We start from the raw sequence: 17,507 nt of genomic DNA on the forward strand, positions 1-17,507 counted from the left end.
TACACTGCTCACAAAAATTAAAGGAACACTTTAAAGAAACACATTAGATACATCAGATCTCAATATGAAGTTGGATATCTATACAAATAACGACAGGGCAATGTCTTAGGAACAAAAGGATGCCAAGTCTTTTAATGGAAATAAAAGTGTTCTGCCTACAGAGGGCTCAATTGTGTAGACACCCTAAAATCAGAGTGAAATGAAGATGTGGCAGGCTAGTCCATTTTTTCAAAACCTTAATTTCTGCTACTCAAAATGCTTTTCAGTATCTTGTGTGGCCCCCACGAGCTTGTATGCATGCTTGACAACGTCGGGGCATGCTCCTAATGAGACGACGGATGGTGTCTTGTGGCATTTCCTCCCAGATCTGTACGAGGGCATCCCTGAGCTGTTGTACAGTCTGAGGAGCAACCTGGCGGCGCCTAATGGACCGAAACATAATGTCCCACAGATGTTCTATTGGGTTTAAGTCAGGGGATCGTGAAGGCCATTCAATTGTTTCAATTCTTTCATCCTCCAGGTACTGCCTGCATACTCTTGCCACATGAGGCCGGGCATTGTCGTGCATTAGGAGGAAACCAGGACCTACTGCACCAGCGTAGGGTCTGACAATGGGCCCAAGGATTTCATCCTGATACCTAATGGCAGTCAAGATGCCGTTGTCTAGCCTGTAGAGGTCTGTGAGTCGCTCCATGGATATGCCTCCAAGATCATCACTGACCCACCACCAAACCAGTCATGCTAAACGATGTTACAGGCAGCATAATATTCTCCACGGCTTCTCCTGACCTTTTCACATCTTTCACATATACTCAGGGTGAACCTGCTCTCATCTGTGAAAAGCACAGGACGCCAGTGGTGGACCTGCCAATTCTGGTATTCTATGGCAAATGCCAATTGAGCTCCCCGGTGCTGTGCAGTGAGCACAGGGCGCAGTAGACATTTGGGCACCCAGGCATCCCTCGTGAAGTCTGTTTCTGATTGTTTGATCAGAGACATTCACACCAGTGGCCTGCTGGAGGTCATTTTGTAGGGCTCTGGCAGTACTCATCCTGTTCCTCTTTGCCCAAAGGAGCAGATACTGGTCCTGCTGATGGGTTATGGACCTTCTATGGCCCTCTACAGCTCTCCTAGAGTAACTGCTTGTCTCCTAGAATCTACTCCATGCCCTTGAGACTGTGCTGGGAGACACAGCAAACCTTCTGGCAATGACACGTATTGATGTGCCATCCTGGAGAAGTTGGAGAACCTGTGCAACCTCTGTAGGGTCCAGGTATTGCCTCATGCTACCAGTAGTGACACGGACTGTAGCCAAATGCAAAACTAGTGAAGAAACAGTCAGAAAAGATGAGGAGGGAAAAATGTCATTGGCCTCCACCTGTTAAACCATTCCTGTTTTGGGGGTCATCTCATTGTTGCCCCTCTAGTGCATCTGTTGTTAATTTCATTAACACCACAGCAGCTGAAACTGATTAACAACCCCCTCTGCTACTTAACTGACCAGATTAATATCCTATAAGTTTCATTGACTTTATGCTATACTCTGATTAAAAAGTGTTCCTTTAATTCTTTTGAGCAGTATATATATATGTGTGTGTATATATATGTGTATATATATATATATATATATATATATATATATATATATATATATATATATATATATATATATATATATATATATATAATTTTTTTCTTTTTTCCTTTAGATTTGGCTGGAATCCAGGTTTTTTCTTCTATTTTGGCTTTTTGGTTTACTTTGTGCTTACTCCATGAGCAAACATTGCAGTTGCCTGACAAACTGTGCATTACCAATTGGAAAGAGTTCTATGAACAAAACGCAGAAAATAGAATGCTAGTGTGGATAAAACACTTTTGAAATGAACACAGCATTTTAAAATTTGTACATGTTAGTTTGGACTAAGCCTACATATAGATCACCGCAGAATCATTTATGTGTACTGAATGGCATACATATTACAGTGAAGTCCAAACAAAGGCAGTCATTGTGCAATGCATGATAATGTGCATATACCATTGTTATTTGCATAAACTTTCAGTTTTGATTTTCAATGTCTGTAACTGTTGTAGTAATTCCTCTGAAGTTTAGTAATATAATACTTCATTCATTCACACCATGTTCACAAACACAGCGATACAGCGTGGCTCTCTTAAGTTATGGCTAGGTTGCTTGGAAAGGCTGCTTTCTTCGCTATGTAATACTTGTGCATTGCACAGGTTAACTTTTTTCCATTTGTTATCCCTTACACAGTCAAAAAACTGTTTTGTAAGAGAAGAACAAATACAGCAACCCAAAACTGTGATTAATCTTGCAAGGATAATGTAAGGACATTAGATGGAAGTCCAGTCTGTAACTCATTCTGATAATCTTGGATCATGATGATGCCCAATTCATCAAAACAAATAAGTGCTTACTGGTTATTGAAAAGTGTAGTGTTTGTTTTCAAATTAGGCTTGAAACAGTGACTCCCTGTCTTAAATTTGGGATCTTGAAAAAATGTATCATAAGATCTGAAAAAACAAGGTATCACACCAAATTGAGAAAACTCTTAAAGACAAGTAGCCATCATACTGTGCAAGTGACTTGAGTGCAGTAGAGAATATCAAAGGCCAGCCGATTGCATCTTGGGGGAAAATCTGACTCGCATTGTAATGGCATAGTAATCCGGAACATAAGATGTTAAGAACTTTGTACCTTTTTTTACTTATCCATTAAAAGAGCCAATGATGCATATGATCTAAACCCCTGCTGCCAGTTCACCTGACTCAAATACCTTCTTATGCATAAGATTTATAGGACAATATATCAGAATGACACCGCTGATGAATGTACTGCAGCATCTTGCCACCCACAGTCAATCAATGTAATTCATGTTTTTAAAACTCTCCTGATTGCCGTTTTATATGAGTATCTAGATGCATAACTGTACAGATTCTGCTAGGTGGGGTGTTAGTACCCAATTCATGTAACATTTTTATAAAAGTGTCCCATGTGCTTAATCTGCATATGACAGTTTGGCACTCTGTTGTTACTTACTGCAGGTTAGTTCCATCATTGCCTTTCTTTGCGACCATGACCTGCAGATGTTACTAGTCAGACATGGTCCTTACCTTGAAAATGTTGGATTCTTCTTTTCCAAAAATGATTTGGTCAGAAAGCAACTTGAAAATCTTAAGAGTGGTCAGTCCAATACGTAGTTGAAATGTGACATTACAGTTCACCAAAGGTCATCAGATGAGATTTACTGTGTAACTCAAGTGTATGGTTGCTTCCTCCACAAGGCAATGTCCAGATCCCAGCCTTGTTGCTATATTTATGCAGTTTGTACAGTTTGTCTGTACAAGTATTTTTGTTTCTGGCTACTCTTGTTTCCCTCCACACCGCAAGGAACTGCAGGTTAGGTTTAGTTGGTAACTGTAAATGGGCTTGGTGCCCAACTGTTATTCATGTCCTGTGTTGGTAAAGCCTATCCTTCAAGCAAAGTGAAATTGAAAATAGCAAGAGACATCTAGAAAGAGTTACTGTTAATGAAGGGAAAGTGAACTCTTAAAAGATAATACAGGGAACAATCAAGGACATAACATTTTTCTAACAATTCAGTCCAGTCCTTTAATAGAGAACACCATTATAAGGTGCTTTACAAATAAACTTAGGGTAATGTTTAAGCCTCAGGACAGAATTAAAACCAGAGAGTCCCTGTTTAGGAGTACAATATACTGTACTGTTAGTAAGAACTGATGAAATAACACCAGAGTCAGCCATGGCCTGGTAGGTGCAAAAGTGTCTGCTAGAAACAAGAAAGAGGTTTGACTGGTATATTTAAAGAAGCCCCTCACTTAAACCTAGAATGTGAATTTAGAAAATGTAAGTGTATCTATCCAGTCATCCATTTTGTGGGTCCAGTGTTTCCAGCACGATAGTGTATAGCTGGAGCCTGCTCCCTCAACAATCATCACTTTGCAGGGGAATGTTAGTTAATATTATGAGCCAAAAAGATAAATGAATATTTTCCAAGAGTCATGTAGCAGGGCTTTGGAATGGCAAGAAAGAAGGTGTAAAGTAATGTAAAATGGCAGTCTAGACTTTGAACTCACAGCTTTTAAACTCAGAAGCAGTATTTTAGTGATGAATATATATCAGGCAAGAGGCCAAATTAGTCAAACCAGCTGAAAGTTGATGTGCTGTTTTTGACCTCAATGACACTCGGACTGCTACATTTTGTACCTGTTTTAATTTGGTAATACATCATGTTGGAAGACATTTAAAAAGGGAATTGCCCAAATCCATCTTAAAAGTAATAAAGGTGTTTGCAAAATATAGGATAATAAAATACGACCAATTGTTTCAGTATTTGAGAGAGAGAAAAACAGGGTTGACAACATAGTAGGCGATAGACAAAAATGTAGCATTCATATTATAAAAATCAAAGTTCTGTGTTCTGATGATGGAGGACATTGGAATGCATTGTCCTGATTAAAGATATGACAGCGCGACTTGGAGCTGTTTGCTTACATTTCTTCACACAGGTTACTCTGAATACTTTGAACCTACCTTGTGTGGTTTAAGATACTGTAGATCCTTGGGAGCAATCAGTTCTTGGCTCAGTGCAGTATTGTAAATGCCAGAGTAGCAGAACTCGCACACCACGATTGACTGAATTATCTGTTTTTGCCAAAGTTTGGTTTGTTTTTTATGTTGTGTGATTTCACCATGGTTAGAGTTCAAGTGGCATCTGGGGCACCAGTCCAGGAGGGTATAGTAACTTGGGAAGGAAAATGAGTGTGTTCCTGCTGTGTGCTAGAGAGCAGTTGATCCGTTGGGTACCAGGGATGCCTGAACCTCAAAGAACTGACAGAGAAAGTCCATGGGGAGCCAACAGCAGTCCAAATGATTTACTGGCCAACAAATGGCAGCACTTTATCCTCAAAATGGTACAAGGTTTTCATTTATTGGTGAGGTAAGGGAGATTGGCTAATAAAATGCCAACTGACCAAAGTTCAGTAATTGATTAATGGATGGATTATTGCTGGAGTTCATTTGTGTTAATTAGTTTCAAACCACTTTGTTTCCTGTCTGTTTCAACAAATATTTCTTTATGTGTATATATTATTTAATTAGTAATTTTTATAATTTACATTTATATCCACTTGCTCAAGAGTTTGTTTATTGCTTTGTAGGATGCACACGGTCACCACTTGAGCATCCCCATGCCTGGCCATCCAGTAAATTTCTCAGAAGAAACAATGCAGCAGGCTGTCAAAGATGTGCAGCAGATGGAGGCCCTTATCTCTTCCCATGATGTGGTCTTTCTGCTGATGGATACACGCGAGAGCCGATGGCTGCCCACTATGATTGCTGCAAGCCAGAGGAAGGTGCTGATAGGAACAGAAATACTCCCAAGATGATGTCTGAATTTGGCTCTGTCACACCGAGGATCTTTGGCACAGTCCTGCTTTCCTTGCTCATTTTCACTTCTCTCTTCTAGCTTGTCATTAATGCTGCCCTGGGCTTTGACACTTTTGTTGTAATGAGACACGGCCTAAAAAAGTTACCAGTGCAGGACAGCAGCACGCCATCAGGGGATACTGGATCAACATCACTCTTCTCCAACATACCTGGCCATAAGTTGGGATGCTACTTCTGCAATGATGTTGTGGCGCCTGGTGATGTGAGGAACCTTAGCCCTTTTCCTTTTGCTGTGTTCTTTCTGCTATTTGTTAGTGCCTTTACTCTCTGTTTCTTGTATCTACAGTCAACCAGAGACCGTACCTTGGATCAGCAGTGTACGGTCAGTCGCCCTGGTTTAGCTATGATTGCCGGTGCCCTCGCTGTTGAGCTTCTTATCTCTGTGTTACAGCACCCAGAAGGGTAGGTCATATTTGGAATTAGTCTGGAGAGGGGGGTAAACGCAAGTAGAATTAATCTATAATAATAAATGGCAAAGCCCTCACTGACTGACTGACTCACTCATTCACTGACTCATCACTAATTCTCCAACTTCCCATGTAGGTAGAAAGCTGAAATTTGGCAGGATTATTCCTTACAGCATACTTACAAAAGTTAAGCAGGTTTTATTTTGATATTCTACACGTAACGGTCGACAACATCTGCCATGTTGAACTTTCTTATTTATGGCCCCATCTTCACGAAATTTGGTAGGCGGCTTCCCTGCGCTAACCGAAACCGCTGTACTTACTTATTTCGATGGTATGAATCCACTGTTGGCCGCCATTTGAACTTTCCAACGTCAACAATTTTCAGACTTCCCGTGTAGGTAGAAGGCTGACCCCATCTTCACGAAATTGTTAGGTGGCTTCCCTGCGCTAACCAAAACCGATATACATACTTATTTCGGTGGTATGACGCCACTGTCGGCTGCCATATTGAATTTTCCAAACGTTACTAATTCTCCAACTTCCCGTGTAGGTAGAAGGCTGAAATTTGGCAGGCCCATTCCTTACAGCTTACTTACAAAAGTTAAGCAGGTTTCATTTTGAAATTCTACACGTAACAGTCATAACCGTCAACAACGTCCGCCATATTGAACTTTCTTTTTCATGGCCCCATCTTCACGAAATTTGGTAGGCGGCTTCCCTGCCCTAACCGAAACCAATGTACATACTTATTTCAGTGGTATGACGCCACTGTCAGCTGCCATATTGACCTTTCCAAAGTCACTAATTCTCCAACTTCCCATGTAGGTAGAAGGCTGAAATTTGGTACTTATTTCAGTGGTATGATGCCAGTGTCGGCCGCCATATTGAACTTTTAACGGAAACCGATGTCCGTACTTATTTCGTTGGTATGACACCACTGTCGGACGCCATATTGAACTTTCCAACGTCACTAATTCTCCAACTTCCCGTGTAGGTAGAAGGCTGAAATTTGGCAGGCTCATTCCCTACAGCTTACTTACAACAGTTAAGCAGGTTTCATTTTGAAATTCTACGCGTAACGGTCATAACGGTCAACAATGTCCGCCATGTTGAACTTATTTACGGCCCCATCTTCTCGAAATTTCGTAGGCGGCTTCCCTGAGCTAACCGAAACTAAAGTACATACTTATTTCGGTGGTATGATGCCACTGTCGGCCGCCATATTGAACTTTTCAACAGTCTTTGTTCCTTATGGGCCCATCTTCAAGAAATTTGGTACACGGGTTCCCAACGCTAACTGAATCCTACTTACGTACATATATACGTCCATAGCCCGCAGCTCGGTCGCCGTGTGAGGCGGCGTTGGGTCCCCCATCCCAACGCCTCCCATGTTGTTGGCTGCCTGCCTATATAAGACCGTCCGTCGCTCCGGTCTCTACATTCCCTTCCTTGCTTCGCCACGGGATTCACGTCTCCCTATTGATAACTACAGCCTTTTTGTTTAATCCACGGCTTCTCCGCTGTTTTATTGTTTGTTTATTACAATTATAGTTATTGTGTAGGTATTTTACACTTACTTTACATTGCTCAGGTACCCATTTCTTTTATCATTCCAAGCCCCATTACCATGTCTATCGAGATGAACATATTGCACGGCCATATCAGGCTCACTCTGGATATCCGGAGGAACATTGTGTCTTATGTGTTGAATGACTGGGACAGGTTCTATGTGTGGACTGATGACGGTACAGGAGATAATTATACTACACAGGATCACTAGAAGAGTGAAATGCTTAAGCCCTTCACCTATGGTTCTGCATGTGAGTTGATGGCTGCCACTGAATTGTTCGGTTGTTGCTTTCAAGTGTACTGAAATGGCCAAATATTTTACATCTTTCAACAACCGCCAATGCCTCTTAAACATCTTAGATTCACAGGTGACGATTTCAGTAGTGGACACTTTGATGTTTATGAATGTTTAAACTCTCAAAAGCTGGATGTGATTTTATCAATGAAACTGGTTGTGTGCTTACAACGCTTGACAGATGCCAAATGTCACTTCAACACAACAAATCCTGCAAATACTGTCGTAAGTGAAACAAACCATGAAACTCAAACCGATTATGACAGCAGCAATCCAAGCTGTGAGATTTGAGACAAGATTACTTTTCACATGGCCAACTGTACGTTGCATCCTTAAGAGTAAACTCAGCGCACAGCTTGGTCATGTTACAACCGGAGGGCCGAACTGACAACATGGTATACAAAGAGATCCTTAACAAATAATTATTGGCATATTTTCCCTCAGTTTAAAAAGGTTTAATTTTCTTCTTAATAAAAATTTTAATGCAGTACTTCGCCGCTGCGAAGCGCGGGTATTTTGCTAGTTTTCAATAACCTGTGAAATCTCTTAAGCTTTCCAGCAGTGCCTAACTTGGCTTAGGGAGGAGTAGGGATTAAATAGCACAGTGTTAACTTCCACTCTTTAATTTGTTTGTACTGAGGTGATCAAAATGTTTTAAGCCTGGCATTATTAAGAAAAACGCCAGCAAAAACCAAACAAGTTTTCTGTTTTTTCAACATAATCCTAATCAACACTAATGCATTTGTTTACACAACCACAGTTTAGTAGCTGACTTGGATGTCTTCATCATTGGCATCCCACAGACACAGCTCTTCAAATTCAGAACAGCTGGTAGTCAGATGGGACTAGGTTTGGACAATAGAGTGAGCGTGTCATCTTTTCAAATGTATAGCTTTATTGAGCAGCTTTTATAACCCATTGAGTTTGAGGACTGGCACTGTCATGATGCTTAAAGAGGATGATTGGCAGCTGTATTCACCAGGTTTCTTTGTTTTTTTCCTTGTAATATGGACTACACCAACATTCTAAAAAAATTGTACTGTATTAGGATATAGCGGTTTGGACACTGACTGACTGTACTTGAATTTCTTTGGTGATTGTCAATCGTCCTGCTCTATTGTTTAATTTATTGTTTGGATTTGGCCACAGTAAGATGTGTCATGTTTCATAACCAGCTATGACACAAATTAATTACCATGATTATTTTTCTTATTGGACATAGCAATACTTATAACCAAGAGTCAACATTCTGGACTGGCGCTGTGCGTATAATTTGTACCTGTTTAACTGTTCATTGATTGTGATGCCAATATCTGAAATGTCTGCTGATACACAAACCCACCTTCTTCAGTTCTCAATCAAAACATGCTTTTTCAACATTTGCCTTTCAATATTTTCTTATCTGGTTGACATCAAAGGCCTTAGATCCTCTATGAGAGACATCTTGTCACAGTGCAATTCTACAGCCCATCTCTTGACTGTGGCTTATACATTGAATCAAAAATGAATTTCTGAAGGCATATCGTTCTCTGGCGTTAGAAAATTAGTGATAGCACAATACTTGATTTTGCAATTTTTAGCATTTATATTGACTTGATTCTGAAGCAAGAAACACACTCTAAAAACCATAATGCTACACAAAAACAATGCACATATGCTTGCATGCAGATGCTGTCATCAGCCCCTTACAAAATCACCCCTTTCAGGGTCCGGCTCGAAACCTTTGATCACCCTTATGTATGAATGCAGCCTGCTTCACAATTCAGAAGAGAGCTGTGCTGCTGCAGAAGGTGTTATGATTCCAGATTAACTTTCCCATGTCTGTGTGAGTCCATTGGTGTAACAATACTTAGAAGTGTGGCACTTGTACCCATAGCAGTGTACAGGTACCTGAAGGCTTTGAGTTTGGTGTTAACCTCTTCTTTTTGGCAGTGGCTATGCAGTGGCCAGCAGCAGTGATGACCGAATGAATGAGCCTCCAACTTCACTGGGCCTTGTCCCACATCAGGTCAGTAAGTCACATATGGTAATCTTTCTTATGTAGTGCCTTAGTGAGTAAATGTGCTGTCATAATGAAGAGCAAGGTGAGTTGAGCTTAAAAGGGTACTCCAGAATGGCGCATTGAGGTCATTTTGTGAGGCACAATGGGGTGTGTGCGAGTGTTAAAAGAATTAGTGTGTTCACGGTTGAATCCTCTGCTTGACTGTGTTTGTGGTTTTGGAGAGCACTGAACAGCTACCACAGTTGGTCAGGGCTGCCACCCAGTGGTAACTGACTGTACTGCTTGAAGCATCCCTTTACAGACGAGGTCTGCAAAGGCAGTGCTGGAGGGTCGTAGCAACTGCCGGTTTTTTGCACCAACGTGAATGCTTAATTAGAAACCTATACTTGCCTCTACCAAATCTTACTGAATTTTATGGCCTGTTAGTGTTTTTGTTCTGCCATGGCAGGCCATCCTTACATCGTAGATTTTTTTTCCCTCTTTCCAGGGATGTCATCCAAATCCTTTGTAGTCTGAAATGGATGACTAATTCCCAGTCCTTTTGTTTTTTTTTATTCCATTTCCTTCCAGATATTTTATTACATATGCTTTACAATGAATATACACAGGTGTAAATGGAGAACTGCTGGCTTCTTTGTCATTTGCGTCTTCTTTCCAAAAAGAAGCAAATAAAACAGTAAATGCAGCTTTTTAAAGATTAAAGTAAATAATCATCTGTTGGCAAGTGAGACAAGTAAAATGAAGCATGAAAATGTTACTTTGAGCGACAAGTGCTTCAACTGCAAACACTCTCAATTAGCGTAAGCTGGCTTAATTTGGGGTTTTCATAAGAAATGTTAGAAATGAGTTAGAAGTACATAATAAACAAGAATAATCGCGTCAGATATTTGAAATATTAAAATGTGTGCTTCAGTTTAAATATTTAAAGTAAATATTCTCAATTGTAATAGAAATTTGTCATTCTTTACCCTCTGACTGAAGTCTATAGAGGGCTAGGTTTCCAGTAAAGGATCAAAAATAACCTCATATCTATAATTACTGACCCTGAAACTGTCTAAAATGATAGCCCACATGCCAATGTTTGAAATTTGTAATTTTTAACCTTCTGAGAATGGCTCACAGAGGGCATGGGCCCACCGGTAAAGAATGAAATATCCAAATCTATATATATAATTCACTAAGGGGGCACGCAAGACAGAGAGCCCCCCCACCCCCGCCAACTCTAAAACAGCCCCACCTGCCAACTGTAAGACCATGGGATATGCTCGACAGAGCCCCTCCCACGTCATGGGATACGCTCGACAGAGCCCCACCCGCCAACTGTAACCCTCCTCCCGCGTCACCCGCAGCTCTCGAGGCATGTGCACTGCCTGCTCATGTGCCCGCACGCAACAACTCACCAAACACAGCCTCAGTCGCTTTTGTCTGTGCTACAGCCCACATGCACCTCTGAGCCACATTGACTGTTCATTGTTCTTTTCGGTTCCAGCTGCTTTTCTATATATATAATCGACCAAGTCGCCAGACCATGGGGTATGCACGACAGAGCCCCAACCGCCCACTCTAACCCTCCTTCCGCGTCATGGGGAACGCACAACAGAGCCCCACCAACAAACTCTCACCCTACTCCTGTGTCCACCCTCGCTCTCATGGCATGCTCACTGCTTGCTCATGTGCCCGCCCCCAACACGTCACCAAACACATCCTCACTCGCTTTCATGCAGCTGTGAGCCACGCTGACTGTTCATTTCATGAAAGCAACACTTCTTTCAATGTTATACTAATTCCTGCATCAGATAACTGTTTGTTTCTATCAGTCGGATATTTCTGGTAAAATGTCATTGATGAAACTGTTGCTCTCGAACTTCGCAACATGGCTGTAACCTTTGTTTGCCAGCATTGGGATAACTTCAGCGACATGCTGTCCGTTGTTCTTAGTCACGGAAGCATAGTCATACAGTCTGCTCAACAATACGCTGACTACATGAATACTTCCGTGGTTTATGGTGGCGAGGCAGAAATTGTGGCGATGTCCCAAATGCTGTCAGCTACAATCTCCATTCACTTCTCTCCTCAAGTTGGCATTTTCAATGATAATAAGGCACCGAGCCAAACTTTCAAAAAGATATGCCTGTATCTGCCAAAACCTGTTTTCAGTCATGGACAATTGTATGTTGCTCTCTCCAGAGTTCCATCTTTTCATTCACTGCCAGTTGTATCCTCAAACCCTCCACATTTGAACAACTGTGTCTTTCAGGAAGTGTTCACACATCAACAAATAATTATGCGTCGTATGCTACGCCACGGGTTGGCTAGTATTGTATAATATTTGTGAACAGCAATCTTGAAGCCAAGCATTGTTTTATGATATGTTTTCGTGAAAAGGGGCAACTTTGACCCCTCATATCCTGTTAGTAAGGTGAACCCCTGGTGCTGATTGACATGGCATGCACAGGTTCAAGTCTTTCGCTGAAAACACCTGTGGGTTTACTCTTTATCATAAGGTTGCAGTTTCCTACAAAAATGTGTTCCAAAGATGTTTTTTGGGCCATAAATAGGGGCAAACCACAAAAAGCTTGATGTCCTGCATAGCTGGACATCAAGACCAGTTGAACAATATATCAAATGTGGACGTTTTCTCGTACTGGCGATTTTGGAGAATTTTAAAGTAATTCTTCTGAACACTATAGCTAACTTTTCAGTAACAAAGTGGGTTGGGACAAAACCTGCAGCCACTGTGGCCCTCCAAATTTTCAGGTGCCTACTTTGGAGGCCATGAGCTTATGCGGTTGCCACAAGGAGGTTAGAAAAGCACAAGATAAGGGGAGTAACCTCCAAACCCTAACTATGTGCCAGTTTGGCATAAATTGAGACATTGGCTTGACTGGTTACTTTGAGTTTCTGACATCTTTTTGATAGTTCTGCTGTGTTGAATAATGGACAGCAGGTGGCACTGCTGTGCTGACTTTTCTCTTTCCTATTTCTTTTTACAGATTCGAGGATTTTTATCCCGCTTTGACAATGTGCTTCCTGCTAGCCTGGCTTTTGACAAATGCACTGCATGCTCCGCCGCGGTAAGTGCAACAAGTAACACCCATCCCCCAGCATTCGTATCGCTTGACTTAGGAGATGTGGGCTTGCCGGCCTCACTCTTGACGCAAATGTGGGTGAAAGGCCATATGGATTCAATCAGCCCACACTTGCCTTCTGACGTCATCAGTAGCGCCACACTGAAACCAGTTGTTGCAGAAAGGCTGGCATACCCTTCATGCTGTCCATGTTGTGGTTTTTTTTATTCTCGTTTATACTACTAGACTGGCACAGGAGGTGCCCTTGAACAGCCATGTCACCCTCCTGCTGGGTTATAATTCCTTCGGGCTGCTTAATATTTTGCAATACTTGATGGAAAGTTAGTTCTCCAAATTACCCTTATGGAGTGACCACATGCCCTCAAGAGGCCTTGTTAGTAGGGCCTGGTGTAAGTTTTTAGTTCCTGCCTTGACTAAATAAATACATACTTACCTTTGTTTCCATCCAGGTACTCCACCGTTATGAGCGTGATGGTTTCCAGTTTCTGGCAGAAGTGTTCAACTCTTCTCATTCCTTTTTGGAAGATCTGACAGGACTGACACTGTTGCACCAAGAGACTCAGGCAGCTGAGGTGAGAGCCGTAAGTAGGCAGGATAGGAGTGAGCAGTTGATATTCCACACTTAGAGGCATTCATTCTTTCCCTACAAGGAAGGACTTTTTGCCACATGAAGACACATGTGGCAGCCATGATGGAAATAAAGGTGTGACCGTCCTTCATGTGTTCTGTCTCATCTCAGACGCTCACTGCTCCCCTACTGCCCCTTAAAATTAGGTTTGCTTGATGTAAACCAACTTTAGTTAGATTTTGGATGCCTTGCATGACTTCTGTTCTGCATGAAATGAGGGGTCTTCTCATGGGTATGCAGAGATCGGTTTGCCTCTTAATTTTCGGGTGTTCTCCTTAGATGTTTATATTGTGCTTTATCTTTATATCTCCTGATACACCTCATGCATGATTATTTAGCGTAATCCGCTGTGTGAAGCATGTGCGTAAAGGTGTTGTAGGCACGGCCCTGTTTATGTCTAGCATTTCACATGGCACTGGCACACTACCTGTGTGGGCTGTGATTTTTTTTCCTGAACACATTTTACTTGAGACCTTGGTGGGTTGTTTGTAACAGCATAGCGCTGAAGACCCGGGCCTTGAAACAAGGTCACCACCTCAAAGGTTTCCTTTAGCATGAACCTAATAAATATACTGTCTACCGGTCAGAACTTGTTGAAGTGGGTCAAAGACTGACATATTTTGTACGTGTGAAGATGTATGACCTGTGCTAGACTAGAGAGCTCCTAAGCAGATTCTTTTCCATGTTTGCTGTAGTGGGCGTTGGCTTATACCTGCCACAGAGTCATACTGACTGTGACAAAAGGCTGCTGTGCCCACTCACACCTGTCTGGCATTGGGTGTGGTGAACATTTTGCATCTGTCCAGAGTCCCAACATCTCTTTGTAGTGCCAAACTTGGGGTCATCCCACCAGCAGTGTGCTTTGTTTTTCAGTTGTCTTGTTATCAGGGTTGGCCCAGATGGCATTGCAATCTCCATATTTCTTATGGCTCTCGCTTAGTGGTGCATTTCAGGACTCGGGTGCAACTAGAGGTTGACTGTCTTACTCGTTACACTTTTAGGCAGCATCCAACTCTAGAGCACAAGAAAGGCTGAGGTCTGCGTTTGTCCTGCTGCCAGTTTGCGTTTTCTACCTCACAAGCAGGCTGTGATTGTGTTGTGTCATAAACATATGGCTGTTGCTACCGGCTCCAACTGCAACCAGATGTGCGCCCAGCCCAGGATTGGGTCACGTGACTCCCTGACTGTTTCCAGGCCAGCATGCAGAACTTGAGCAGCCAACAGATGTACAAGGCTCTTGAGGAGGCAGCTTGCGAAACCCCCCCTTTGCACGTACACTACATGCGTGTGTACACGGGGTTACCGTTACACGCATGTACAACTCCGTCCATTGAGAGTATGTGCTGCAGCTGTGGCCATTTGGACTTTGCTCCCTTTTTTATTTTTTTAAACCTGTCAGACTGCTGAGGGGCACTATGTTGCACAATTTGTAAGCAGTAATTAGAAGTGTCTTTTTTTTTTGGTCTCGTAAACTAAATTCACACAACATGAAAAAAAGAGGTCAGAGAGAGCTGAATGGCGCCCAGCCAGATCTCCTGAAGTCTGCGCTGGCTGGCTGGCTTTTTTCTTGTGCGACTCACCCATATTGAAGCAATTAGGAGCATTTTCTGTTGTGTGTGCTGTGATTGGTTGGGTTGCAACACCCTAGGGAGTGTGGCTTAAGACGTTGTGTTCTGGGAAACCATCTCCTCCTCCTCCTCCTCCTCACTCATCTGGCTCCCTGTCTATGCTACTTCTCCCCAACACCATGGAGTGACTACCATCCTCCAGTATGAGATTGTGGCGCCATCTCTGCACAGAAGGCAGTGGGTTGGTGAGCAGTCCTTAGAATAGCAGTGCCTTACAAAGCAAGTATGACAAGGTGGAGCCTTGGCATGTGTTGTGGCACGTGTAACCACATGCACTTCACATGCTTGTGCTCTGCCTTAACCGCCTCAGGGTTCACTTTTGTGGCGAGACATGTCGTCCTCCATGGGTGTTGCCACAGTAGACTTGAGCCTGAACGTGACTGAGATGGCACACTTTTGCTTCCTACTTTGATGACAAATCCTGTATTATCTTGATCTTTCTATGATTATGTGCGCATCTTGTCTAAAGCTTCTTTCCCTACCGCTTGTCCTTAAGGGTGCCAGCCTAACTACTGGATGAGAAGCTGGCAGCTTTCCAAATTATTCCGAGATGCAGGCTCAGTTGTACTTCAGGTGCCATCATGTCAAACAGAAATAGACAGTTATGCTTTGCCCCTAGCTAAAGCCATGGGAGGCCACAAGCTTCAACACACCTCAGATGAAATTAGCCCCTTTAAGGCCAAAAGGTGCTGATAAGGAGGAGACTGGCAGATGGAAGCAACCTCCGGCTGCCCTTCCAGAAAAATGGAAGGTTAGTGTGACAGGCAGCAATTTGAAGAAAAGTTTCAGGTGGGTCACAATGGGCTTTCATTAAAAGGTCCTTAGCCCAAGACCTGATTGCCTATAAAATGTGTCCCAGCTAAGCAGGCTAAGCTATGATTCTGAAATTAAATGCCATCGCTAGCCTTGCTTGGCATGACGAACCATAGCTCCAGACCCCCACCTTCTTGTGTCACAATGAAATGTCCTTTCTAGACTCTGAATGTGTAGAGCTGTGAATGCATAGAAGATTGATGCCTCCGGTATAAAGGGAAGCAACACCAGTATTGTGCATCAACATCTGAATGAGTGCTTAGCGTCGCCTTAATGAGATGTTTGGTATCACCCGCATAATGATAGTCTTATGAAAGTGGGCCCACTCTGTTTCTTGTGGGCTTTTGTGCATCATGCCCCACCAAACCTTGATATTTTCTAGATGTTCAGTAGGCTGCTGTACTTGCAGGCACCAAGGGTAGCAATGCTGATGTCTACCCCTATTTTGCAGATTTGGGACATGAGTGACGATGAAAGCATCTAGAGATATCCAAAGACCTCAGCTCTGCTTGAACCCTGTGCTTCAACTCCTCTTCTGTGCATCTTTGGTGTCACGATACTTTTCCAATAGCAATGATCTGCACAGCCAAGACTTGCAGGAGATCAAAGCAGCAGTCATCACGAATGACAAATTGGTGCACTTAATGAAGGACTGTGATAAACGCACCATAAACACTCGGTGAGGGCCGACTTTCTATTTGTATTTAAGACAATTCAACCGCACAAGTGAGAAGCCACGTGCTCACCTGGACTGCACAGTTAGCAGACCCTTTCCATCCACCTTTACAGGCACAAGTGGTGGTACGTGTGGTTTGAGGCTTAAGGGTTTCTTTTGCTTCCCTCCCAATCAAGCACCTTTTAATCTGGGAACGCTTCCTAATTATGGCTGAAATGGACCTTCTGATTGGCTTCCTGTTTGAAATCCCATCATGCTTTATTCCTTTAAATTGATGTGGCTACACAGAAGTTGCCAGCAGCACTACTTGCCTCTTGTCTATCTTCTTTTTTTTTTGTCCCTCCTTTCTATCAATGAGCTGAGCTTTTCAAACTGCAGATCAGGGGTTCACCTTTCTCCTTCTAGTGACCACTGAAACTGGGAAAAAAAAATGAGCAGAGCCTGGTTTTACCTGCCGCCATTTGTGCTCACTGTGTCTGCAGGGGAGTCATCTAATGGGTGAAGGCCCTTGGCAGTATCTCAATTTCTGTAAATTTGAATTAATGTGTCTGTATTACAAATATTTTAATAACACACAATCTCAAAGTAAAAATATGTATCAAAATAAAATATTAAAGACATGAGCTCAGTGTTGTTGCATCTTTTCCGTCCCATAAGCATGTTACACCATTAACTTTTTACAAATGCAGGAGCCTGGCATTTCTACATGTTGTCCTGAGTGTATTTAAATTACGGAACAAAACTTTTTAAAGTTAGTAGCTGGAATTGTTGAATCTTGATGGAGGTGCTTTGGAGCGTCCAGGCGGTGGTGATGTGAGAGTTCTTGCTGCATCACCATGGACCACTTTCAGCCTTGGCAGTTGTTGACATGTTAAGTACTGCTAATGGTGGCCACTGGGGTAGAGTTGT

The 17,507-nt window shown here is 42.5% G+C and overlaps 1 protein-coding gene across 6 annotated transcripts in view; it reads left to right on the forward strand.

Annotated features, from left to right (window-relative positions):
- Window positions 1-17,221, forward strand: part of atg7 (ATG7 autophagy related 7 homolog (S. cerevisiae)) — an 84,532-nt gene extending 67,311 nt beyond the window's left edge. For 5 of the 6 annotated variants that reach the window (XM_039770877.1, XM_039770873.1, XM_039770875.1 and 2 more), the window contains exons 14-20: window positions 5,200-5,394; window positions 5,508-5,690; window positions 5,775-5,890; window positions 9,695-9,770; window positions 12,758-12,838; window positions 13,303-13,434; window positions 16,374-17,221. In XM_039770877.1, the coding sequence (XP_039626811.1) occupies window positions 5,200-5,394; window positions 5,508-5,690; window positions 5,775-5,890; window positions 9,695-9,770; window positions 12,758-12,838; window positions 13,303-13,434; window positions 16,374-16,406 (816 nt within the window). In that variant the 3' untranslated portion in view covers window positions 16,407-17,221. The remainder of the gene's footprint in view (window positions 1-5,199; window positions 5,395-5,507; window positions 5,691-5,774; window positions 5,891-9,694; window positions 9,771-12,757; window positions 12,839-13,302; window positions 13,435-16,373) is intronic. The other variant, XM_039770878.1, reaches the window with a different exon arrangement.
- Window positions 17,222-17,507: the final 286 nt, after the last annotated feature.

Source organism: Polypterus senegalus, chromosome 12, assembly GCF_016835505.1.
Source record: "Polypterus senegalus isolate Bchr_013 chromosome 12, ASM1683550v1, whole genome shotgun sequence".
NCBI lineage: Eukaryota > Metazoa > Chordata > Cladistia > Polypteriformes > Polypteridae > Polypterus > Polypterus senegalus.